The following is a 26,556-nucleotide window of genomic DNA, read 5'->3' as shown; positions in this document are numbered from 1 at the left end:
AAGAACCTGCCAAACTTTTCCTTAGTGGTTTTACCATTTTATATGTCCACTAGCAGTGTGTGAGAGTTTTGATTGCTCCACATTCTAGAAAACACTGGTGTATTGTCAGTCTTAAATATTAGTTTTTCTAGCGGATGCGTAGTGTTATTTCTTTGTGACTTCAGTTTGCATTTCTCTAATAACTAAAGATATTGGGTATCTTCTAATGGTCTTACTTACCATTTGTAGATCTTTGGATAAGTGTTTATATCTTTTGCCCATTTTTTATTGAGTTGTGTTATTGACTTGTACAGTTCTCTGTATATTTAAATATGAGTCCTTTGTTGACGATAAGTTTGTGTCTATATTTATGAGGGATGTAGGTCTTTAGTTTTTCTTATAAGGTCTTTGTCTGGTTTTAGTATGAGGATAATGGTGTCCAGATAGAATGAATTGGGATGTTTTTCTTCTGTTTCAATTTTCTTCAAAAGCTTTGTGTAACAGGTATTATCTTCCTTATATTTTTGGTAAAACTCTCTAGTGAAGCCATCTGGGCCAGGACTTTGTGGGAAAATTATTTGTTTATTAAGATTTTGTTTATTAGAGAACATGAGAGTGCATGCTTGAGAGCACACAGCAGGGGGAGCAACAGAGGGAGAGGGAGCAGGGAGCTTGACTCCCCGTCCAGCTTGATCCCAGGACCTAGGGACCATGACCTGAGCCGAAGGCCGATGCCTAACCAGGTGACCCACCCAGGTGCCCTGTGGGAAGATCTTAAAGATTTTTAAAGACAGATCAATTTTTTTATTAGATACAGGGCTACTTAGGTTATCAATTTCTTCTGAAGTTCTGGTAATTTGTCTTTCAGGAAATTTGGTCATCTAAGTTGTTAGATTTACTGGCTTAAAGTTGTTCATAATATTCTCTTATCTTCCTTTTGATGTCTTTAGATCTATAGTTATATCCCCTGTCTCATTCCTGATATTGGTAATTTGTGTTTTTTTCCCTTCTATTCTGGATCAGTTTGACTAGAGGGTTATCAGTATTATTGATCTTCTTTAAGAACCAGCTTCTGGGGCGCCTGGGTGGCTCAGTGGTTTAAGCCTCTGCCTTCGGCTCAGGTCATGATCTCAGGGTCCTGGGATCGAGCCCCGCATCGGGCTCTCTGCTCAGCGGGAAGCCTGCTTCCTCCTCTCTCTCTCTCTGCCTGCCTCTCTGCCTGCTTGTGGTCACTCTCTCTCTGTCAAATAAATAAAATCTTTAAAAAAAAAAAAAAAAAAAAAACCAGCTTCTGATTTCATCTAACATTTTTCTCTCTTTTTTTTATTGATTTCTTCTCTGCTCTTTATCATGTCTTTTCTTCTGCTTATTTGGGGTTTAATTTGCTCTTCATCTAGTTTCTTAGAGTGGAAGTGTACATCAATGATTTGAGACCTTCTTTTCTAATATGGGTATTTAGTGCTATGAATTTTCTCTGAGCACTACTTTAGCTGCATCCCGTGAGTTTTGAGATGTCATGTTTTCATTTACATTTCAGTTCAGATTTCCTATTTGATTTCCTCTTTTCCTTGTGAGATAATTAGAAGTATGTTGTTTAGAGTCCAACAAATTCGTGGATTTTAAGCTATGTTTTGTTAATTTATAACTTAATTCAGTTGTTAGAGAATATACCTTGGTATAATTTCAGTCCTTTTAAATTTATTGAGATTTGTCTCATGGCCCAGAAAATGTATGTTTGTAGGAGACTACTGAACTGGCTGTCCCGTTTTTAGCACTTCCATTAGTGCTGTATGAGTGTTCCAGTTGTTGGTATCAGCACTTTGTATTGTCTTGTTTTGTAAAAATAACTTTATTGTGGTACGTATGTGATATCTTGTTTTGATTTAACTTGCATTATTGGATTTTCAGTCTTTTGTAAAATAACTTAAATTTTAGTACAAATTAAGAATCATGGTGTGTTTTCTTTCCTAGGAGAGGACAGAAAGCTCTGAGGCATTGATAGTAGTAGTAGGTCATCATTTGTGTGCTACATTAAGTGCTACTTTTCGGTTTTCTAAAAGTTTGAATGTTTGCCTTTTAAAATTTACTTTGAAAGAGGATCTGTAAAACCTATGTGAGGATTTATTGACTTTTGTGGTTTTTGGGTAGACAGGTATAAGGTGATTTAAATTGTAGTCTGTAGTGACTATTTTGGTAATATAGACAATAGTATTGTATGTATATACCACATTTTGATTAGGCATTTATCTATGGGCATTTGGTTTGCTTCCACCTTTTGGCTGTTGTGATTAGTGCTGCTGTTAACATGGATGTACATATATCTTTTCAAGTCCCTGCTTTCTGTTCTTTTGGATGTGTACCCAAAGTGGAATTGCTGGGTGTTTTGAAAAACCACTGTACTGTTTACCCCCGTTACTGTACCATTTTACATTCCTACCAGCAATGCACAAGAATGGCAATTTCTGGGGCACCTGGGTGGCTCAGTCAGTTAAGCGTCTTCCTTCTGCTCGGTCATGATCCTGGGGTCCTGGGATTGAGCCCTGCGTTGGACTCCTTGCTCACCAGGGTGTCTGCTTCTCTCTCCTGTGCGCGCGCGCTCTCTCTAATAAATAAAGTAATTTTCTTTTAAAGCGCAATTTCTCCACATCCTCATCAACACTTATTTTTTTTGTTTGTTTTTTTTTTTGTTTTTTAAAGATTTTATTTATTTATTTGACAGATAGAAATCACAAGTAGGCAGAGAGGCAGGCAGAGAGAGAGGAAGGGAAGCAGGCTCCCTGCTGAGCAGAGAGCCCTACGACGAGGACGATGACGAGGATGATGACGATGACGAGGACGATGACGACGACGAGGACGACGCCGGGGCTAGATCCCAGGGCCCCGGGATCATAACCTGAACTGAAGGCAGAGGCTTTAATCCACTTGAGCCACCCAGGTGCCCCTTGGTTGTTGTTTTGTTTTGTTCTTTACAATAGCCATCCTGATTGGTATGAAGTGGTGTCATTGGAGTTTGATTTGCATTTCCCTAATGATAGTGACATTGAGTATCTTTCCTTGTGTTTATTGGCCATTTGTGTATCATCTTTGGAAAAATATCTATTCAAGTCCTTTACCTATAGTGGCTCTTATCACATTGTTAATTTGGAGTAGGTTGGCATCATTTAAGCATTCAAAAGAATAGTTTTTTTTTTCCTTTTTTAAAATTTTAAGTTACTGATGTCTGACTAGAACTTTGCAATGGCCAGATGTTAAATCCCTACAATTGTATTTGCCTCTGTTTTGTAGATTATATCTTTCTTTAAAGCAAAGGATTTGGTAAACATTTGAAAGTAATTGAATGTAAATAGTCATTTCAAAGATTTCTTTAAGAGGGTAATGTGTATAGTTTTGGAGGAATATCTGAATGCGTTGTGAAGAAAATGAACTTTTTCTTTTAGAGTAAGTTATTAGAGGGCTAGAAATCCTATTAAGCTTTATAAAGACCAAGGTTATGATTTTCTGATTAATGTATGACAACTTGTGTAATGGTATGGTCTGAGATCATGAGTGTGGGTGCTTCCCCAAAGGAAAATCAAGGTGTTCTTACTAAAAAGGTGGGCAGGTGAGATGCCACAGAGGCAAGATCAAATTTATGTGAACTGTAAAAAAAGTTAATTTCTTTCTTTGTTTTGTTTTTTTTTCCCCCCTAAAGATTTTATTTATTTGGTAGGGAAAGAGAGAGCACACTCAGGGGGAGCAGCAGGCAGAGAGAGAGGCAGGGTCCCCCTGAGCAGAGAGCCCCACATGGGGCTTGATCCCAGTCATGATCTGAGCTGAACGCAGATGGTTAACTGACTGAGCCACGCATGTGCCCATCTTTGTTTGTTTTTTATTTTCGATTAAAAATGATTATTTTTGAAAGTACTTAGTAAGAAATTTTAAAAATGGGACTCAGGTGTTGAGTGTATAGAAGAATCCATTGGTTGGAGTGCATTTAGAAGAGAGTAAAAACAAAACAAAACTGAAAAATATGGAAGCAGAATTGATCATCAAAGAAGGGTGGTTTTAAAGGTTAGTATGGAGCCATTATCAATATAGGTGCTTATGAAGTAGGAGAATCTGAAGGGAGAGGAAGTTAACTTACTGGCTCAAGAAAACCTTTTTATTCCTTAGGCTTTTTACAAGTTCTGTTTGTTTGTTTTTACCTTATAGGCTATCTTCCTGGTATCCTGCACCACATTAAAACTCTTAGTGTGTGCAAATGGATCTGAAGGGAATAAATTCCAGTTTAATCTTTAGTCCTTTTTGGTCTGAAAGCTCTTGATCAGGGTGCTATACTCAAGTACTGTGTGTGTGAAATTTTTAATACAGTAGGCTCCTAACTTTCTGCTGTCATATATCAGCTAGATCAGTATTTACTCTCCACATAGAGATTATTTTAGAATGATTTTGAAAATATAATAACCATTGATAATAGAGAATCCTACTACCTGTTAAATAATTGTAATTCATGTTTTGATAAGAAAACCAGGCATGGATTCTCCATAAATGCAATGTGATAAAGTAACTAAAGAAGCATGAGTTTATTTAAATTATTCAAACATATGTCGGCATAATGTAAGGTATTTTAATATGAGTATAAAATATGCATGGTATCACTTTTAATTTGGATTTAAATCGAATCCTTAAAATCCAGAGGGGAAGGGTCAGTGTGTCATTATAAGATGCTCTGGGCTCATCTTGTGTATTTTCTGCCACAGTACTTGGATCAGCCATTTCTCCAAGAGCCTTGGTTCCTTGGGGAATGATATTAGAAACTGTATCTGGGTGCTAGGTGTACTTATTGCTGCTAGGCTGTCATTTTTGCTGACAGAAAGGAAATATGCATGTGTATACTAAGCAATATATAGAGGTATATCTGTAATATTCCTGTTTTTTTTTTTGTTGTTGTTGTTTATTATGTTCAGTTATACATCATCAGTTTTCGATGTAGTGTTCGGTGATTCATTAGTTATTTATAACACCCAGTGCTCATCACAACACATGACCTCCTTAATACCCATCATCCTGTTACCCCTTCCTCCCACCCCTCTGTAATATTTCTTTATGAAATCACCTTTATGTAACTTTATCTGTAGTAAGCCAAAAATGAGTTCATATTGATGTCTCCAAATCTAATCCATGGATCATTCTAATCTTTTCCACAGGATTATAAATTCCCACTCAATCATCGAGAAACCTGGCTCCCATCATCTGAATTCCATTTAATTAATTATTTGATTTTAGTGTACATATATGGCAATACCAGAGTTTTTGACTTATACCCCCATGTGAAATGTTTTTATCAGCTTAGAATAGAGTACTTGTGTTCTTTTGCCTATATTCTTATAGACCTCACTTATTTCCAAGATAATTCCAGCATCCTTCTCCAGAGGTTGTTCCATGTATTTGTTGTATTGTTAGACTATCTTGTCTCACCTGCTTTCTTGGGAAATCCTGTGATTCCCCCAACCTCCTGAATTTAAAATTTGCGTACATGGAAGTTCGTGCTTTGTGTTATAAAGATTAATGGGTTTTCACAAGTGTACAGTGTCATTTATCCACCATTACAGGATCATACAAGATAGTTTTATTGATCTAAAAAAATCTCCTGTGCTTTGCTTACGGAATGCTTCTTCCCACACTCCCATTCTGGCAATCACTCTTTCTATGGTTTTGACTTCCCCAGAATGTGATACACTTGAAGTCATTCAGTGTGTAGCATTTTCAGACTGGCCTTTTTCACTTTGCAAAATATATCTAAGATTAATTTGTATCTTTTCTTAGTTTGATACCTTATTTTTTATCACTGAATAATATTCCATTTTATGGATGTCTCACAGTTTATCTTTTCTCCTATTGAAGGACATCTTGGTTGCTTCCAGTTTTTGGTAGTTATAAATAAAACAACTGTAAACATTTGCATGCAGGGCCTTTTGTGAACATAAATTTTCAACTTATTTGGGTAAATACCTTGGAGGGTGATCGCTAGATCAGATGGGAAGACCATGTTTAGCTTTGTAAGAAGTTGCTCAACTGTCTTCAAAGTGGCTGAACCATTTTGCATTCCTACAGGCTATGAATGGAAGTTCTGTTGTTCTACATCCTCACTTGCACTTGGTGTTGTCAGTTTTTTGGATTGTAGCCATTATAATAGGTGTGTGCTGTGTGTCTTGTTTTAATTTGTAATTCCCTAATGACATAATGTTGAGCACTTTTTCATGCGCTTATTTGCCATCTGTATTTTCTTTTATGGTATCTTTTCATATCCTTTTTCCATTCCATTCAGAACCTATTCCATATTGAGTTCTTTTTGTTGACTTTTAAGAGTTCTTTGTTTACTTGGTATACAAATCCTTAGCCAGATAAGTGCTTTGGAAGTATTTTCTCCTTGTGTGTGGTTGATGTTTTCATTCTCTTAGCAGTGTCTTCCACAAAGCAATAGTTTTTAATTTTAATAAAGTTCTAATTTTTTAAAAAGAGTTTTTATTTATTTATTTGAGACAGAGAGAGAGAGAGCGAGCGAGCTTGAGCAAGGGGAGAGGGAGAAACGGACTCCCTGCTGAGCCAGGAGCCTGATTCAGGACTCAGTCCCAGGACCCTGGGATCATAACCTGAGCTGAAGGCAGATGCTTAACCATTTGAGCCACCCAGGCGTCCCTATTTTTTTTTTTTTTTAAATGGATTGTGTGTTTGGTGGTTTATCTTGAAACTCATTGTCAAACCCAAGGTCACATTTCTTCTCCTTTAAATAAGAATAGTTTCTCCATTCTTGTAACAACTCAAAAAAAAAGTCGTCGTGTCCACCCTCATTTCTGACTAAGACTTCATGGCACAAATTGCCTTAAAATACCCCATGCAAATATCGTTTTTAGTAGACTATGCTTGCTTCCCCAAATGCTGCTTTTGTTGTTTCCTCATTTTTGTTTCAGATTTAAATCTTGGTTTTGAATTTCCTTTACTAGTTTATGTTTGTGTTCTGTCCTGCTTTCTAGTTACCCAATTATTTCCTGTATCCCTCTGCTGTCCCCATTTTTGCTATTTCCTTATGTCTAGAATAGTTGATAATATCAGTTACTGTATTTTTCTTTTGTTCTTTAGACCTAATAAATGTCTTATATTCTGTACTATTTTATTCTTAGAAAATAGGGATCATGCATTATGAAAAACTAAGTGCTCACTAGTGGCCTATGATTTCTTGTTGTACAAGTATACGGTTTACAAAATTATTTAGTGTAATTTCTTATTCTGAAACTTAATACTGGAATTGTCCTTAACTATTTGTTGTGCTCATTAAGTTTAATTGATTTCTTTAGTAGAGGCCTGTTCAGGGATTCTTCGTTTTAAACAAGTGCTTTTTTTTTTTTTTTAAAAAGATTTCACTTTTTATTTATTTATTTGACAGATGGAGATCACAAGGCAGAGAGGCAGGCAGAGAGAGGAGGAAGCAGGCTTCCCGCTGAGCAGAGAGCCTGATGCAGGGCTCGATCCCAGGACCCTGGGATCATGACCTGAGCCGAAGGCAGAGGCTTTAACCCACTGAGCCACTCAGGCGCCCCTTAAACAAGTACTTTTAAATCTTCTTGGAGAACTTCACGTCAAGAATAATGGCTTAAATTGTATTTTTAAGTTGGTTAATATTTATGTGTGAGGCTATATTAATATTTTGTTGCTAATAGCACTAGAATTGTTAAATTGGTTGTACATCTGTGTATTAGGCTTAATGTGTAGATTCATTCCAAAAAAATTGTAGACTTATTAATTATGGGTGCATTTACTATATGTCTCTTAAGATTGTGTTTACTTGTTTACTTTTTGGATATACCTAGTAAGGATATCATGCTGAGAGATGTACTTGATTAAAACAGGTGTCCTGGGGGAGGAAGATAACATGTGCTGAGCTATGTAATTTGTGGTAGGAAAGAAAAGGAGAAAAAATGGCAGAAAAAGGAGGAGGCCATTAGATTTTAAAATAGCCTGGTAGGAAGTTCTGAATCAGATGTGGGGGAAGAGAAGTGAAAGATGTAAACAGTTGTGTGTGTGTTTATCTCTGTGTATATCTGTTCTTGTTGAAACATGAGGAAGGAGAAGACTGGTAAGAGGCATGGAAAGCCTTCAATGGCTATTTATGAAACTGCCAAGTAGACCAGTGGTTGGTACTGGGCAGTAGGTATGAGAAAATTTATATGTATTGGTGGTTGGGTAATTAGTTGTAAGTGACCTCGTGATGAAGATGGATAAAGGAGTGTGGTGATAAGTATAGAACATATTTCAACTGGAGGAGAGTTGCCTTCAGAGCATTATAGTTGGATCAGTAAGGAATCTAACCAAAATACTTGAGAGGGTAAGATAACAGGATAAACAGTGTTAACCTAGTCTAAAGAGAAGACTAGTTTCCACAAGTTTGGAAAATAGAGAAATAAACAAATGAAAAGTTAAAAAAAAAACCAACAAATGAAAAGTTAAAAAGGTAAAATTTTTTTAAATATAGTTTATATTTTTAAATAAAATTAGGTAACATAACTTAGATATTTGCAGATGATTTTCACTTAGATCTGAGTTTCTAGAACTACCCCACAATTTTAATTTTCTTTGAAGCCATAGCTTATAATAAGGCTTTTTTCTTGTTTTATGTAACTTTTCCCAGATCTTGGGTTGTGATACATAATTCCTGCTGTGTGACTTTTTAGAAGTTTATAATTTTAATAGTGTCTCCTAGGGGCTTCCCAGTTTCATTCCCCATCTCACCACCCCAGTATTATAACTAGAAAATGATCTTGGCTCCAGTTCTCCTATTCTTATCCCATTGTGTCCACTCTTGCTCATATCGCTTGCCTTAATACCCAGCTGCCTTTTCTGTATAGAAGTTTTTGTCTACGTTTCCATTTTCCTTGGTCCTTCCAGTCTCATTTTCTTTAAAGCTTTAGATTACGTGTCTCATGTTGAACATAGTGAATTGACTTATCTTTCCCCCAACTCCTCCTTCATACTTAGCTTTTTAGTCACTGGGCAAGGTGTAGTCATAAAGCCTGGCAGTGAAAGAGCCTGAACTCAGACTGGCTTTTAACCTATCATTGCTCCCCACTGCCTAGCTTCTCTGCTCCTAGTGTGACTTACGGTTTTCTTGTTATTCTTCATACTTTCCTTTTCTCCATTCATGTGGGTAAATATCTGACTAATTATAGTACATCTGAGCTCAGAGATGTTGCTTAAGTTATTTTATTACTTCCTGGAAAGAAAAAGAAAAAGAAACAAATCACCTGAGGATAAGTACTTCAGTGTGGAATTTTGAAAAGTTGTAGCGAAAAACTTTTATTTGGGTAAAAGCACGTAGTGCACATAAGCACATTGTGATTGACATCCTGGAAACTAAAGGCTGAACATTTGGAAGGTTAGAATCTGTATTACTGCTATGCCATGGGAGACCATGCAGACTTGGCGGGGCCCCGGGTGGGCTAAAGACAGAAAGTAGCTTTTGGATATGGTAAGTTTTAGGTACCTTGTAGAACACTAGGTGGATTTGGTTTCTGTGGTTCATTGGTCTCTTTTATTTTTTATTTTATTTATTTATTAAAGGATTTTATTTATTTATTTGACAGAGATCACAAGTAGGCAAAGAGGCAGCAGAGAGAGAAAGGGAGGCAGGCTCCCCACTGGGTAGAGAGCCCAATGCAGGGCTCTATCCCAGGACCCTGGGATCATGACCTGAGCCGAAGGCAGAGGCTTTAACCCACTGAGCCACCCAGATGCCCCCATTGGTCTCTTTTAATGTAGAAGAATCTTCCTCCCTTTTTCATTTTTTATGAAATTGAATTTTTTGGAGAGTTCAGATTTGTTATCTAATGGGATGTCTTACACTTTGGAATTGTTTTCTAATAATTAGCTTAGCTTTAAAGTGTTTTGTTTTTTGTTTTTTTTTTTAAGATTTTATTTGTTTAGGGGCGCCTGGGTGGCTTTTTTTTTTAAAGATTTTATTTATTTATTTGACAGAGAGAGATCACAAGTAGGCAGAGGCAGGCAGAGAGAGAGAGAGGGAAGCAGGCTCCCCGCTGAGCAGAGAGCCCGATGCGGGACTTGATCCCAGGACTTTGGGATCATGACCTGAGCTGAAGGCAGAGGCTTTAACCCGCTGAGCCACCCAGGCACCCCTACAATGTTTTTGACAAGAGTACAACTTAGGTGACACTGTGGACATCACATTAGGAAGCATATATCATCCAGGTTGTCCCACTGTTGGTGTAATTAAGTTTGTCACTTGGTTAAGCTCATGACTGCTGCATTTCTCTTACTTGGGGCATATTCCTCTATTTGTAATTAGTAAATCGTCTGTGGGGAAATATGTTAGGACTCCCAGTAGCCTTTAGTATTTGTTTTCAGTCTATCTGCTCAGTACCATAAACTTGAAAACGTATTCCGTCACTTTAACAATTTTACAAAAGTTGTTTCTCACATTACTAGAAAATTTAAAAGATATTTGTTAGAATAAAAAAGGGCAGAAATGAAGTTGAAATTATGTGTAAGTGAAGTAGAAGGGGGTAGTGTTGAAGCATACCTTTTTTTGGGGTACGGTTTGGAGGATGGCACGCAACACAATTGTGATCTATAACATTGGAGCTATTATAAAAATGTGAGCAATCCATTACAGCCATTCTAAAGCAAGAGCAACGTTACATTATTAGCCTTTTTAAAGCAATCCTGCTTGAAATTAATGAACTTTATTTTTTTTATAGGTTTAAGTGTAATACTGGATATTTATTTCTTTTAAGGTAAGTTTTTTCTTTTTCTTTCTTTCCTTCTTTTTTTTTTTTTTTTGAAACATTACTATATTAAATTAGTTATCCAGGTAGTTTGTCTAGAAAGTAAATTTCTGTTACCAAAATTGAATCAATAATTTATTTGTCATCTGGGGTTATGGGCTTTGTCTATTACAGAGAAAAAATTGTATTGAGGGGAATGATTGTTAACTGCACATATAGCACTCTGCAATATGATGCCCAACAGTTGGCTGCTGAAGATTGGTAGGTTGTCACGGCACCTTAGGTTTACACAGTTCTGGTATATCTCAGTATTCAGAATTGCTTAGGTTTCCCTTGGGAGCCTTGAGCTGTGGGTTGAATATTAGTTTCCTAGGACTGCTGTAACAAAGTGCCACACACTGGGTGGCTTAAAACAGTAGAAATTTATCCTCTCCCAGTTCTGGAGGCTAGATGTCCAAAATAAAGACATTGGCAGGGCTCTGCTCCCTTTATGAAGGCTTTAGGAAGCGATCTTTCTTTGCCTCTTCCTAGCTTCCTAGCTTTGCCAAGCTAGCGGTTGGCAGTCCTTAAAGCTGCTTCACTCTTGTTTCTGCCTCTGCTGTCAGGTAGCCTTTTTTCCTCTGTGTGTCTTCTCTCCCTGCTTCCAATCACCCTCTCTTTATAAAAACACCAGTCATTGGGTTTTGGCCCCACCCTAATCATGTATGACCTCACTTAAATTGATTACATCTGCAAAGATCCTGTTTCCAAATAAGGTCACATTCACAGGTCCTGAGGTTAGGACTTGAACATACTTTTTTGGGAAACACAATTCAGCACAACACATTCGTGGTTGGAATTTGACTTGAGTTGTAGCAATATCGAGATGCTGTGATCACTTGGAGGCTTGAGTACTCTCTCTGAGGTACTGAACTATTTTGGAATTGATACAAAAATAAAAATGAATCCCTGGATTTCTCAAGCCAGTTTAGAGCTTATATCTATTTCAGACTTTGGCAGAGGGGGTGAGAATTTTTAACATATCCGGATATAAAGACTCGTTATTTCTTTGCATTTGTGGGATTCAGTCTGACAAGAATTGTGGCCCTCCTGAGGTAGACATAAGAGGGAAACAAAGTAAGCTAGGAGTTTCTTTTCATAACCCAATTATAACAATACTGTCCTTTTTATCTGTTTATGTTAGGAAAGGAAACTTGTATAATTGGCTTTTATAAAGCTCATTAGTACTCTTGATCATTTTAGAAAATAAGGGGTACAGGGTTATTGAAATTCAGCTCCACTTTCAAAAAAGTTCTTAGGTAATTGAACCTAGCTCAGCGCCTGGCCCTTAGTAAGTGCCTGAGACATATTTAGTGAGCCTTTCTAAGAAAGTGAAGGAGGTTTGAGGTAGTCATGAAAAGAAGGAAAGTTTTCACTTCTAATTTTTGAATTTTTTTCTCTCTGGCTGGTTAGGGTATTTACTATTCCAGTAATTGATTTGCTTTTGTTCATAAATGACTAGAGAATGTAGATTACAGTTAGAATTAGTGTTTTTAATATAGGACAATACATATGATACTAGACACATGTTTAGTTTCTGGGGTTTGAGATTTGAAGGTAATATTCTTTAAGGGCCTATATTATATAATGCTTATGAATAAATCTTAAAAAATCTAGGCTATGTTAACGTTTTCTTCATTCTTTTCCTCCACTTAAATAAAAATAGCTCTATTAATACAACAAGCTTTAAAGCCATAATGTGGCATACCATCCTGTTTGAGAGGTGAACATTGTTGAATAAAAATGGCTGACAGAAGTGGGAAGATTATTCCAGGACAAGTGTATATTGAAGTGGAATATGATTATGAATATGAAGCTAAGGACAGAAAAATTGTGATAAAACAAGGGGAACGATACATCTTGGTGAAGAAGACCAATGATGATTGGTGGCAAGTCAAACCCGATGAGAATTCCAAGGCGTTTTATGTGCCAGCCCAGTATGTTAAGGAGGTCACCCGCAAAGCTCTCATGCCGCCTGTTAAACAGGCAGTTGGACTGCCAAATAATTCTGTGAAAATGATACAGAGTCTCCATCTTCAGAGGTCAACAGAAAATGTGAACAAATTGCCTGAGCTTTCAAGTTTTGGAAAGCCATCATCGTCTGTTCAAGGAACAGGTCTTATTCGTGATGCAAATCAGAATTTTGGACCGAACTATAATCCAGGTCAGACTGTGACCCTAAGCTTGGACCTGACCCATAATAACGGAAAGTTTAACAGTGACTCACATTCTCCTAAAGTTTCTGGCCAGAATAGGACGCGCTTATTTGGTCACTTTCCCGGTCCAGAGTTCTTGGATGTAGAGAAAACTAGCTTCTCCCAGGAGCAGTCTTGTGATTCAGCAGGAGAAGGCTCTGAAAGAGTACATCAGGATTCTGAGTCTGGCGATGAACTTAGCAGCAGCTCCACTGAACAAATAAGGGTAAGATGAAAAGTAGAATGATGCAACACTTATACCATCATAACAAAAATACTACAGATTTTAATCAAAATCTTTGTAGGAGTTAGGAATTGTTTGCTTTGTTTTTAGACTACACGGGTTCTGTCCTGATTTAATGAGATGGAGAATAGTATAACAAATTGTCAAGTTCATAAAGGTTGACTTTGGTTTCCATACTTTTTATGCCTTTATGGGGCTTTATGTGTGGAAAAGGTTTTTTTTCTTTTCTATTGAATTTACTTAACTTATCCAGTGATGATATTTATTTTACTAGACAAAATTTGTTTTCTAACTGTACTCATTTTGACTTGTTTCCGTTAAGTTTTCAGGTAATAATGGGCATTTGAGGAAAGATCCCCCTGGAATGTTAGCTACTTGTTTTTTGAAACTGGTTTATTGACCTTGAATATTTATTTAAATCTCTACCTTCATTCTTGCACTTTGTGTCCTAAGTGTCTAAGTGTTCTTGCCTAGAACAGTAGCCTGAAAAAAATTTTGTGTCCATGATTTTATTTTATTTTTCTCCCTTACCTAACTTTATTTTGAGATTAGTTTTTACCAGTTTGTCAAGTCAAGTGAAATAATTTTAAAAGCAAATGCAGGAAGTTGAACTTGAATGTATTTGGGTAAGTCTAATTTTAAGTGAAATTGAAAATTGATAAATTTCTGGCCTAAAGCTCTGTTGTAAGATTTAGTCATCCATTTGAGTCAGTATTTGTGAGGCTGCTCGTAGGTGTGGTCTAATTGTGATAGAACCAGTTTGTTTTTCCTGTAGCTTTTAAATTTTCTTGTGACATTTTGAATGAAAGTAAGGAAAAGGAAAGATTCTTTAGAGAAACTTCTGATGTTTAAGATCAAGGCAGTTACATGAGGTAGCACTACCAGTTCACTATCATGTGTCTTTCAGGCTTCTATTTCTTTATAGTCTTTATGTGATACTTTGACGTAGGATATGTAATGTTTCTTGGATTTTTTTCTTGTTCGTCCTCCTTATTGAATGAGCGGGACCTGGGAAGGACGTGTTTTCCGTTGCCGATAACCATCATTGTTACTGTGCGCTTCAGGTTATGTTTTATTTTTAGGTATGCTAGCAGTCCTGGATTCTCTTCATCATGCTCATTGTAAATTCATTGCATGGAAGTTCGTGCCTCCTAGCCTCTCCTGAGCCCCTAACACTGTTTGGAAATCCTATTAGATCTCTCTAGCCGGTCCTTTTCCTAACTCTTCACTGCAAGTGTTTTAAAACTTTTTCATTTTTTTCAGTTCTCTCTCATTCACCTGTTTTTCCCTGCTCTCTTATCTCAAATAACCTTACCTTCTACTGACAGCCTAAATAAAAGCTTTGGGATGGAAAATCTTTGGTTTTGGGGAGGAAGTATTGCACAGCAGTTGATAGTGCTGGCTTTAGATTTGGATGTGGTTCCATACCACTTACCAGCTGCGCCATAACTGCGGCAAAGTACTTAACCTCCGTGTGGCTCAGAGTTTCTTGAGAGTTTCCATCTTAAGAGTTTCCTTCTCTTAAGATGGGGATCCCAGAGTTGTTGAGGGTTATGTGGGCCACTGTCGCTAATATACTTCGAGCTATGCCTTGTGCATAAATACATTACATATCTATTGCTCCTTGATACATTACTGTTAAGTCTGGTGGCTTAAAACAGTAAACATGATCTCAGTTTCTGTGCTCAGTAATTCAGAAGCAGGTTAATTGAATGGTTTTAGAGGCTTCGGACTCAGGAGGGTATGGTCTTACGAAGGCTTGGGTGGGCCTGGAGAAGCTGCTTCTGGTTCCATCTGGTTCACAGGGAGCTAGCTGTGCCGCCTCACAGGTGCTGGAATGATGTAGACCAGCTTTTCCTCAGAGGGAGCAGTCCAAGATGGGACAAGGCATTGTCTTAAAAGCCAGAGTCTTGAAAGTCGCACACTATCGTTTCCTTTTGGTTATACGTTTTAGCCGTATTGTGTGTGGGAGGAGACAACATAGGGATACGAATGTCAGGAGAGGAGGCCACTGGGGGCCATCTTGGGGCTGGCTAGCATAGTAAGTATTCAGTACTTACTTACAAGGAGCTGTTGTTGTCGTTTCTAATGTTATTTCCCCCATCAAATCTGTAAGTACACCTGTATCAGCAGTCCCCTTTCCCACTCGTACAGTGCAAGCATTGCCTCTCTTATCCAAGGGCAGTCTCTTCAGATCTGCTTTCCCCACTTTTTCCACAAACCTTTTGCTAAAGATTATGCAGCATTGTGCTCACATGGCTTTAGACTGATTATTTTTGTTGGTGATTTTTTTTTTTCTTTCAACACTTTTAAGTATTTTACCCACTCTTTTTGTTTGCATGGCTCCTCATGAAAAATATGCTGTACTTCTTTCTTACTCTTTACTTCAATAGTTCAGGTGTCTTTTCCTGTGGCTTCTTCAAGCTTTTCTCTGCATCTTTGGTTTTTTGCAGTTTGTGTATAATATGCTTTTCTGTAGGTTTTGAAAATGTTTATTTTGTTTTCATTTTGGGACCTTTTTTTGACATATCTTTGTGCTGTTGATTCTTTCCCAGCATATTTAGTGATCAAATATCAAAAATATCAAAGACATTTTCTATTTTTGTTATAGTGTTTTAATTTCTAGAATTTCTTTTTGATTCTGTCTTAGCTTTTCCATCTGCCTGCCTACATTGTTTTTGAATGTTGTCTTTCTTTCATAGTTCTTAACACATAATTATTTAAATTCCCTGATAATTCTAACATCTGTGCTTTCTTTATCTCTTTCTTTATGTCTTACTTTACTTTCTTTATCTCTTCATAGTTTTCTTGCCTTTTGCCATATCTTCTGATTTTTTTGTCAAAGTCAGACATGTGTTATTGGGTAACGGGAACTAAAGTGAATAGACCACTAGTGTGAGGTGTTAGACTAATCTGGCAGGAAGTTGAATTGTGTTTGTTTGCTGTGATTTTAGGTACCAGAGGCTTTAAATTTCTCAAGTATCCATGTTTGGGGGCTTTTCTAAGAGTTTATCATTAATGTGTGGTTCCCCACTAGGTCTCCTTGTTCTCTCCCTGTCGGGGAGGGGTGAAGTACCTCATTATTTGGTCCACATAGCTTCCACTAACACCATTTAGAGGATGGCTTCCTTGCCACTTGGCAGTAGTGAAAGTTCTGACTTTCCCAGTAGGCTGTGTGTGTGTGTGTTGGGGGTTGAAGGTTTCTTGTTACTGTCTGGCAATGACTGTCCTTTTCTCTCTGCCTTTTCTGACACCACTCTTATGGGGGTTTTGGGGTGCCCTGTAACAGCCTGGCAAGTGTGTAAATCTAAGTTACCTGTTTGCCATTGCTGGAGATATGTGGTAGGACTGTTGGTTTTTTTTTTTTTCTGTAGCATTTGGCTGTTGTAGCGTAGTTACGTAAAAAAGTTTTCAGTCTTGCTCAGTCTTCCCCTTTTCTGGTCCTTTTGCTAGACAGAGCAGGAATTTGTTGGGGCTTTTTGGTCTGTGTCTGTTAGTGTTTCTGGTTTTTGCTGACTTCCCCCTTTAAATCTGGGATATATGAAGCCAAAATTAAATATAGGAAACTCAACCGCCATGTTGTTGTTCATTGGGTCCTGAGGTCACTAGTTGGTCTACCTTCTCTTTACCTTTCAGAGACTTCGTGTGTGTGTGTGTGTGTGTGTGTGTGTGTGTGTGTGTGTGTGTATGTTTTAATTATTTAATAATAATAATTCGTGATCACTTTCATCTATTTCACCCATCCCCCTACCCTCTCCCCTCTGGAACAGCCAGTTTGTTCTCTGTATTTATGAGTCTGTTTCTGGTTTATTTGTTCATTCATTCGTTTTGGTTTTCAAATTCCACATATAAGTGAAGTTATATGGTATTTGTCTTTCTGTGCTTGGTTTATTTCACCTATCATTATAACCTCTAGGTTCATCCATATTGTCATAAATGGCAAGTCTCTTTCTTATGGCTGAGTAATAGTCCAGTGTGTGTGTGTGTACCACATCTTCTTTATCCTTTCATCTACTGATGGACAGATGTTTTCTTGTTTGCTTTGTATTATGTCCAGTGTTTTTATTTGTAGTTAGTCTGAGGAATAGGGAATGTTACATATATTCCTTTTATCCAGAATTGGAAGTGATTGATAAGTTTTCAGTGGAACTTTTTAAGTATTAATTTTCTTGACCTTTTAACAGTGTTGTTAGTCTGGTCATCTATGGGATATCCTCTCATCGTAAGCTTTCATCACATCCTGTTCTCCTCCGTTGTGCTCATCACATTTATGATTATTTTCTTCCTTCTTGCTAGTCAGTCTGTAATCTCCAAGCCATACTAGTTATCATGCCTTTGTCTGTTTCTGCATATCGAGTACTTAGTATAGTACCTGGCATATAGTAGATAGGCTAAAGGCTTCTGGAATGATGACCAGTGTTTAGCAACAAATACTTCAAGTTAAAGGGGAAAGGGAAACCTAGGTTAATGTCCTGGTAAAGACACATATTTCTTTTTGAAAAACAGTAACCCAGAAGTGCTGTGATCCTTGCCTACAGACATATCAAAGAATATTAGGGAGATGGAGTCGGAAGTAAAAAGTTCTAATTCAATGCAGAGATTCCAAAATTTGTGTCAAAAATTATAAAACTGAGTTTGGCCCTTCACTCCCAGTAAAATGGATACATAATTTTATTGTCTTCCTTAGAGCAACAGATTTTTAGGTAATTTCAAAGTTCATACTAATGGTTGCAAAGAATATGAAACTGCAAATCAGTATGTTATTTCAGAGCTCTAAACCTTTAAACAGCCTTAAAAAAGGGGCACCTGGTGGCTCAGTTAAGCCGTTGACTTCAGCTCAGGTCATGATCTCAGGATCCTGGCATCAAGCCCTATATCAGTCTGTGCACAGCAGGGAGTCTGCTTTTCTCTCTCCCTCTGCCCTCGGCCCCCCCCCACCCCCCCACCCCCAGCTCATGCACTTAATCTCTCTCTCTCAAATAAATAAATAGAAAATCTTAAAAAAAGCCTTAAATACTACACACTTTGCTCCTGATGCTCTGTTTGCTTCTCATGATCTCACTAATCCTACTTTAATATATATTTTACCAGGCTTGAGTATCGAGTTTCTCAGTTACATATAATTATTAGATAGTATTGTCTAAAACTGGAGAGTAGAAATGGTATGGTAGATCTTTGTCTATAAGCCTGACAAAACGCCAGACAGAGAGAGGTCAGTTAGAGGACTGACAACCTGACATAAATTTAGGAAGGCCAAACAACTTTAATGCCTAGAATCATTATTTTAAAATATAATATGAATATTTATGATGGCCATAAATCTAGAAATGTATAAAATTAAGTTCTAGATTTTTAGGTGGTAGATACATTAATAGAAAGAATATCTTCATTGATAGTGGTAAACTGATGCATTTCTGGCATTTGGAACCTAATCTTAAATTAATCTGGAAAATTTTATATATGGAATAGTTCATCTGCATTTCAAGGTATTACTCTTCTATACTGGGTTCATGAAATCAATTTCCTAATTTGTTACAGATTTACACTTTGTTTCTAATTGAAAAGCATTTAAATATTTATTTTTAGTCTTTCCTTAATCCGAAATTGTGTCGACTGCTAGTATAGATGTTTATTGTATTTAAAAATACAAATTAAACTATTCATACATACATGTATATTTACAAAATAAAAATCGTACTGTATGTGCAATTTCACTGTAGGGAACATTTTAAAAATTATGCCTTATACCTGTTATACTAAGAAGAATGCTTGAGGGATGTAATTTTTCAGGCTAATTGGATTTTCTGGCTAATACAGATTAGGTATAAAAGGTTTCAGTGTTTGTTAGAGATTTACCTAAATCTGTTTCCTCATAGATGGTGCTGAATCTAAAAACAGATATAAATTAGCTTTGCGTAGCAACAACTAATAATGTCCCCTGTCATCCAAATCCTTGCTCAGTGTATCTTTTTGTTAAGTCCTCCCCTTGCCACACTGCTGGAACGAGTGCAGTCATTATTTAGCCACATTTAGGCAAAATGTTGAAGTTTTAAAACTATTCAGTGTCCTTAACTTTCCTTTTGTACTTTCCTCCCTGAATGACATCTTGGAAGCTCCATCTTCTGTTTCTGCTTCCCAAGATTATCTTCTCATCACATCTTTATCCTTAATCAAAACAGGAAAGAATAATAGTTTTAAAATTTGGTTTTATTTGATTGACTACTTGATGAAAAATACCAACCCTTTTCTCAAGAAATGCACATTTGCACCAAATTTTGTTAAAATTTCAAGGTATCCAGAAACCTATATTCTTCCTTATCTCCCCCCCCCCCCGTTTTAGTTTTTTAGAGCATAAACAAGAGTGGAGAGGCAGAGGGAGAGAGAGAATCTTTTTTTTTTTTTTTTAAAGATTTTATTTATTTATTTGACAGGCAGAGATCACAAGTAGGCAGAGAGGCAGGCAGAGAGAGAGAGAGAGAGAGGAGGAAGCAGACTCCCTGCTGAGCAGAGAGCCTGATGCGGGGCTCGATCCCAGGACCTTGGGATCATGACCTGAGCCGAAGGCAGAGGCTTAACCCACTGAGCCACCCAGGCGCCCCGAGAGAGAGAATCTTAAGCAGGCTCCATACCCAGCCTGCAGCCCTGTGTGGGGCTCAGTCTCAAAATGTCACAATCGTGATCTGAGCCAAAACCAAGAGCTGGACACTTAACTGGCTGAGTCACCCAGGTGCCCCTAGAAACCTAGATTCTTGAAGTGAAAGTTTTTGGCAGAGTAATTAGGAGTAAAGATTGATAAATCTTCTTTAGGGAAATTTAGGCATGAATGTCTAGGTAGATGGAAATTTGGTAGAAGAGCAGGATCAGCTAGATCAGCTTGAAATTATATTTGGGTTAATCCCAAAGGCAAAATTGAGTGAGGTCTTTTAGAATAACTGGTATTACTAGGTTCTTTCTGGAACTAAGAACCTGCTTTATTTTAGTATTGACCTGTTTATCAGGCTTCTTCCTCTTCAGTTGTTTTTGGTTATGATCTTTTTGAGGATTTAGCCATGAACTGTCTAACCAAGAAGGGACCTACATTGCATCAGTGCCTACAGTTACATTGGGCTCACTGTCCATGTAAAACTCCTTTTATGTCCACCTTCCTTTTACCTCTTACCTGACCTTTTCTCACCTTTGCATTTTCTAAGACAACTAGAGTCTCTTTTAACTTTCTTCTAAAGGTTACCTGTCCTTTCCTTTATGATTCCTAATGCATTTGGCCTTATTTTATTTTACTTTCACTTACTTTTTTTCTACTTTAAGCCCGGTGATTAATCAGAACTTAGCTGTAAGTGCCAGAAACCAACTGTGCCATGGTGAGGGAAAAGGGAATTTATTGGCTCATGTAACCAGACTACAGGAAGGGTTTATTCGTTGGAGCTAGGGTCTGGTTTACTGTCAGGATTCCTTTTATTGCTTTTGACTCTTGTCTCTGATTATGTCTCCGTGATTTTGTTATACTTCCCAACAGACTTCTTCCACATGGCTATAGATGAGTTGCTAGTAACTACTAGGCTCACGTCCTTCGTTTTTGTATTAGGGTATTTTATTTTCTTCCCTTAGTTCTAATTCAGAAAATCTCAGAGAAGGAATTGGTCTTAGCTTGTGACATGCTTACACTTATGGCCAGGGGCATGATTGGGCCGTACCCAAACTGCATATTTGGAATTTATTTTAGAGAAATTGTTCCCCCAGAGAAATTGTAAGTGTGCTGTTCCCAGAATAAGGGAGAAATGTCAGGGAGACAAAATAGTACTTAACCAACCATATCCTCTGTTTTTGAGATTGATTCTCGAGGTCTTCCCACATTATACCTCTCTGTACCAAGTCATTCATTGACACCAGCTGCTCTGAAGTCCAGAGAGGGAGCTGGCAAGGTTGGAACTGCCAGACTGATTCTAGTTCAGCAAAGAAAGGTTTGAAGATCCAGATTTCAAGTAGAGAGGATTCTTTGTGCTATAAAATTAGAACAGCAAAGTAATATTCCCTTTTGTGCATATCTTGGCCTTTTCAGAATGTAGTCTTGAAAGCCCAAGATTGTGTTCTATTTCTGCCAGTAAACTTCTGACAGCAAATAATTTAGTAAATAATCTGTATAGTGAAGACAATACTGACTTAAAAGAAAACACCACTTAATATGATATGCCTGTAGATGACGAGAGGTGAACTTGTGATGAAGAACTGAATTTTGTATGTCAACTTGGCTGGACCATGGTGCCCAGATATTTGGTCAAATATTATTCTGAATGTTTCTGTGAAGGTGTCTTTTGGATGTGATTAACATGTAAGTCGATGGACTTTGAGTAAAGCAGATACTCTCTCCATAATGTGGATGGGTCTCATTAGAAAGACTAATAGAGTACAGAATAGACCTTCCCCTCAGCGAGAAGGAATTCTGCCTGCAGACTGCCTTTGAACCTAAACTGCTACTCTTCCCTTTGTCTCCAGCCTTCTAGCCTACTCCACAGATTTTTGGATTTGCCAAGCCTCCACAATTGCATGAGCCAGTTCCTTAAAATAATTTACTTTCTCTTTCTCTCTCTATATACACATACATCCTGTTGGATCTGTTTCACTGGAGAACCCTGACGACTACACAGGATGTGTAACTGTCTACTCCAGTCTTTATCATCACAGTTAGATCCAAAAGGAAGACCTGAAGTTCATATGTAAAATCCTTTGCCAGGGGTTCCTGGGTGGCTCAGTTGGTTAAGTGTCTGCCTTCGGCTCAGGTCATGATGCCAGGGTCCTGGGATCAAGCCCTGCATTGAGCTCCCTGCTCAGCAGGAGCCTGTTTCTCCCTCTCCCTCTGCCTGGTGCTCCTTCTGCTTGTGCTCTCTCTTTGTCAAATAAATAAATAAAATCTAAAAAAAAAAAAAAAAAAAATCCTTTGCAGGGACATCTCAACCTAGCTTGATTAAGTCTTGTGCTCATCTCTGGGCCAATTACTCTGTTAGGTAGGTTGAGTACTCTGATTTGTCAGGACTGCATTTTAGGTTAGGTTGAGTACTGTTAGGTAGTTAGGTAGGTTGAGTACTCTGATTTGTCAGAACTGCATTTTTTCCAGTCTCTTCACAAAGAAGGTGTGAGGTGAGTGGGGTAATGTAATTGGCAGTCCTATCAGAATCACATCATTTGGGGGAGGGCAGATAACCAAAGAAAGGAATGGGGGGTAGTGCTAGTATGTGAAAAGGAGAATGCTAGACAATAAGAAACAATGAATGTTCATATAACACAATTATTGCTATACCTTGGGGTATATCTATCCTTTGGAATATGGAGTTAATATATTTATGTTTAAGAAATTTTGGATACTCAGTAAGGTCAGTTACACACAAATTTTTTCACATCTGTAGGTAAATTCTGTTAGACTTTAAATGCATGAATATTCTAGTCTATGATGTAAAAAAGTCAGACATTATGTTTAAAGTCACTGCGTCAGTTAACTTGGGATATTGGAAATTTCTCCGTCTCTTGATATATGTGTGTATGTGTATACCCATTCACACATATATAATGGTAGTAGGATCATAGTAGAGTAGTAATAGAAAATATGGTTGAAAAAATAACATAATAGAGTCATTAAAAAATGTGTACATTATAAATATTCTATGTTTTCACCCTGTTTTCTTCCTAGGAAAGAATTCGCTAATCTAGGTGACATATCAACAAAAACAACAGATGTGGAAACATTTTTGCATTTTTCTTCAGAAAAATCTCGTCTGTATGCATAGACTATCTTTAGCAATTGCTTCAGTAAATGCCAGACAGATGGTTTAGACTCAGAATGACTAACAAATAATTTTATCACCATAATTACTTTGAAGTGTGGTATAGTAACACATAAGCTCAGATTTCTGGAAAACCATGAATGTAACTTGGTACATTAAGGAAGGAGGTGCAGAATAGGCTTCTGAATCAGAGAAATTTTTATCTCAGGGCCTTTCTGCAAGATATGTGACTTCTGAAGCCCTCTTTCTGGAACCTGTGGTTGAATACTGCTTTATTTGCCTACTTTTCTGACTCATAGCAGTGTAAAATTCGATAACTTGAATGTGGTTGGAAAGTGGCCAACAACTTGATTTCTGATGAGAGATACAAAAATAACTAGAAGGGACTCATGAAAACAACCACAATTGGAGAGGAAGGTGAATGGCAACTAGCTGTTGCTGAGCATTTCAGTGTGTCAGGCACCAGAAGAGATGCTCACGTATGTGGTTGCTTCACCCAGGCTATGTAAGGTAGGTAGAGATGATTTTCTTATTACACTGAAGAAACAATTCTATATTCTCAGTTTGCAAAGTCGGGGGGAGTACTTGTATCATTTCAAAAATACTTAAGTATGACAAAATAAAAAATTTGACATTCTTGAGTTAGGAGTTGAACCAGTTGCTTTCCACAGAACACCAGTTTTACCTGAGGGAGTGATTGAGAAACTAGGGCATTTGTTAGATATTTTCTCAGATATGAACAAAGTAAGTAAAACATCGCTTTAAGTAAAACAGTGTTTGTTGCAATGCTAAAATTCAAGCTTTAAAGTACAAATTAGAATTTTAAAAATTTATAGCTACCACCTTGAGCTTATACTTCTTAGTCTTAAGACTTTTCTGATGAAACATTGGTAATATTGAGTATTTTGTTTTGTTCTTTGTCTTTGATATTGCCTAATGAAATGTTTTAATATATGGAAGAGAAGAAACTACCACTTTTTGAGTTTTGGTAGGATGTCAGAACAATGTCCACAATTATCTGGAAGGGCTATTAAAATACTTCTCCCTTTTCTATCTGCATATCTTCATAAGACCGTTTTCCCTTTATGTAGTTCAAAACAACATATTACAAAAGACTTAATGTTGAAGTAGATTTGTGAGTCTGGACAAAGAGATTTGTAAATGTTCAACAATGTTATCTTTCTCATTAATGTTTTTGGGGAGACTATTATTAGTTTTCATTAATAGATATTTATGCTAACATATAATGGGCTTATTTTTAAATGAGGTGAACAAATAATTTTAAAATTTCCTTAATTTGTAATGACTAGGTAGCAATTGATAGAACATACTTGAACAAAAGCTCTTTGGTGCTCTCAAGTAATGTTCAGATTGAGAATTGCTGTTTTGGTGAAAGTGTACATCTGGCTGTGTGACAATGGCATTTGATTGAGGCATTGCAGGTTTCTTCCCCTTGGAATGTACTCCTTTGTGTAGTAGGTAAATGGTATGTATTAGTGGTTTGTGGTTGATGATGATAAAAATTTTTTTTTAAAGATTTATTTGAGAGAGTGAGAGAAGAGATGGAGAGAGAGAGAGAGAGAGAGCACGAGAAGAGAGAGCTCCTCAGAGGGAGGAGCAGACTGTCTGCTGAGTAGGGAGCCTGAGGGAGGACTGGATCCCTGGACTCTGGGATCATGACCTGAGCTGAAGGCAGTCGCTCAACCAGCTGAGCCACCCAGGTGCCCACAATGATAAAAGTTTTTGATAAAATATTTTAAAAGTTGGCTATATGGGGCACCTGGGTGGCTTAGTGGGTTAAGCCTCTGCCTTGCGCTCAGGTCATGATCTCAGGGTCATGGGATCGAGCCCCGCGTCGGGCTCTCTGCTTGACAGGGAGCCTGTCTCCCCCCCACTCCATGCCTGCTCTGCCTCCTTGTGACCTCTCTCTCTCTCTGTCAAATAAATTAAAAAAAAAAAAAAAAAAAATGTTGGTTATATTTTTTTGGGAAAACCTTTTTGTTTTTTTTTTTTTTTTTAAGATTTTATTTATTTATTTGAGAGAGAAAGAATGAGAGCAAGCGAGAAGAGAGCATGAGAAGTGGGAGGATCAGAGGGAGAAGCAGACTCCCTGCTGAGCAGGGAGCCTGATGTGGGACTCGATCCCGGGACTCCAGGATCATGACCTGAGCCGAAGGCAGTCGCTTAACCAGCTGAGCCACCCAGGCGGCCCTAAACTCTTTCAGTTTGACAACTGATTAGGTGAATGATTTGTTAAAATCTGTGTTGGTTCAATCAGAAAGCATATATTCAGTGGTCTTTTAACAATACATAGAATTATATTAATTTTTTTGTTGTAAACCCATATAAACTATAATGAATTATAGTAATACTAAAGTGTTGGAAATTTCTTGCCTTAGAAGTAGTTTATACTTGAATCAAAAATTGTTGTGCATAAAGTCACATTCCCACAAGGAAAGCACAATATGAAAATACTCAGTTTCAAGATCTGAAAACCTTGAATATGCAAAAATAGGAATGACAAGAAGTGAAAGACTTATGTCTCTAGTAAGGATGGAAAAGAGGAAGGAATCAGACTGCTTTAAATATCTTTTGTGCTGAAGTTAGAAAATGGAAAACTCACCAAAAAAAAAAAAAAGTCTGCCTACTATATTGGTTCTTCTTTAAGCATAATATGCAGTTTTTTTAAAATGTATTTTAATCCATGCTCCAGCCTTAGTTACAGTATTTGAAAGATTATTGTACCTTTCTCTAAAGAGACCAAGACTTTTGTAGTCTTCATAATTATTACTATTAGTTGTCTTTATAGTAGTTTGCTAGTTTGTAGTGTCTCTCCAGGACATACTCAGTGTAATTTTTTGGGGGAAAAATTGTGCTATTAGATATCATTTGCCTAATTAACCTAAAATGAAAATGCTGAAAAATTCTAGGTAATAGTTTTGTTTACTGTAGGCTGTGATTACTATAATTTTTTCAATGTAGATATTCAACTTTCTGTCTGATTTAAAAAAAAAATCTAAACAAAAACCTTGTTTTCCTTACTCTCTAAGTTTGGAACACTTACTTCTCCTACTGCATGAATTTGTGTGTTTATTATTTCTGACATTCATTTAAAGTCCTATAGATGTAGACTGAGTCTTATTTTGGAGACTCTATCCTCACAATTCTACCTAATCATTTTTTGCCTCTTAGTTAGAGCCCAGAGTATATATACATCTGGCCTTCTTCATTTTTGTATCTAGTAACTTTCCACAGATGAAGACCATAGGTGACGTTAGTTATAAAATCTCCTAAGTACCTGCGCACATAATCTACCTGAATGGTCCACAATGGGGAATTGTTTTGCCTCCCTTTCTCTATTGAGAAATTAATGGAATGGGAAGGTATCCAGTCCCTTACTTTGGGAGAGTAGACAGAGGTATGGTGCTGCAGTCAGAAATGTATTTGAGAGGCACCTGGGTGCTTCAGTCGTTAAGTGTCTGCCTTCAGCTCAAGTCATGATCCCAGGGTCCTGGGATTGAGCCCCATATTGGGCTCCCTGCTCATCAGGA

At 37.3% G+C, this 26,556-nt stretch overlaps 1 protein-coding gene across 1 annotated transcript in view; it reads left to right on the top strand.

Annotated features, from left to right (window-relative positions):
- Window positions 1–26,556, top strand: part of LOC111155566 (Rho GTPase activating protein 12) — a 108,094-nt gene that overhangs the window by 6,694 nt on the left and 74,844 nt on the right. Inside the window, exons 2-3 of the mRNA XM_022515807.1 lie at window positions 10,728–10,763; window positions 12,460–13,214. Coding sequence (XP_022371515.1) covers window positions 12,537–13,214 — 678 coding nt within the window. The 5' untranslated portion in view covers window positions 10,728–10,763; window positions 12,460–12,536. The remainder of the gene's footprint in view (window positions 1–10,727; window positions 10,764–12,459; window positions 13,215–26,556) is intronic.

This window comes from Enhydra lutris, unplaced genomic scaffold, assembly GCF_002288905.1.
Source record: "Enhydra lutris kenyoni isolate GAN:26980312 unplaced genomic scaffold, ASM228890v2 scaffoldscaffold42, whole genome shotgun sequence".
NCBI classification, from domain to species: domain Eukaryota; kingdom Metazoa; phylum Chordata; class Mammalia; order Carnivora; family Mustelidae; genus Enhydra; species Enhydra lutris.
The sequence above is the reverse complement of the archived record's forward strand: the minus strand, read 5'-3'. Positions and strand labels throughout refer to the sequence as shown.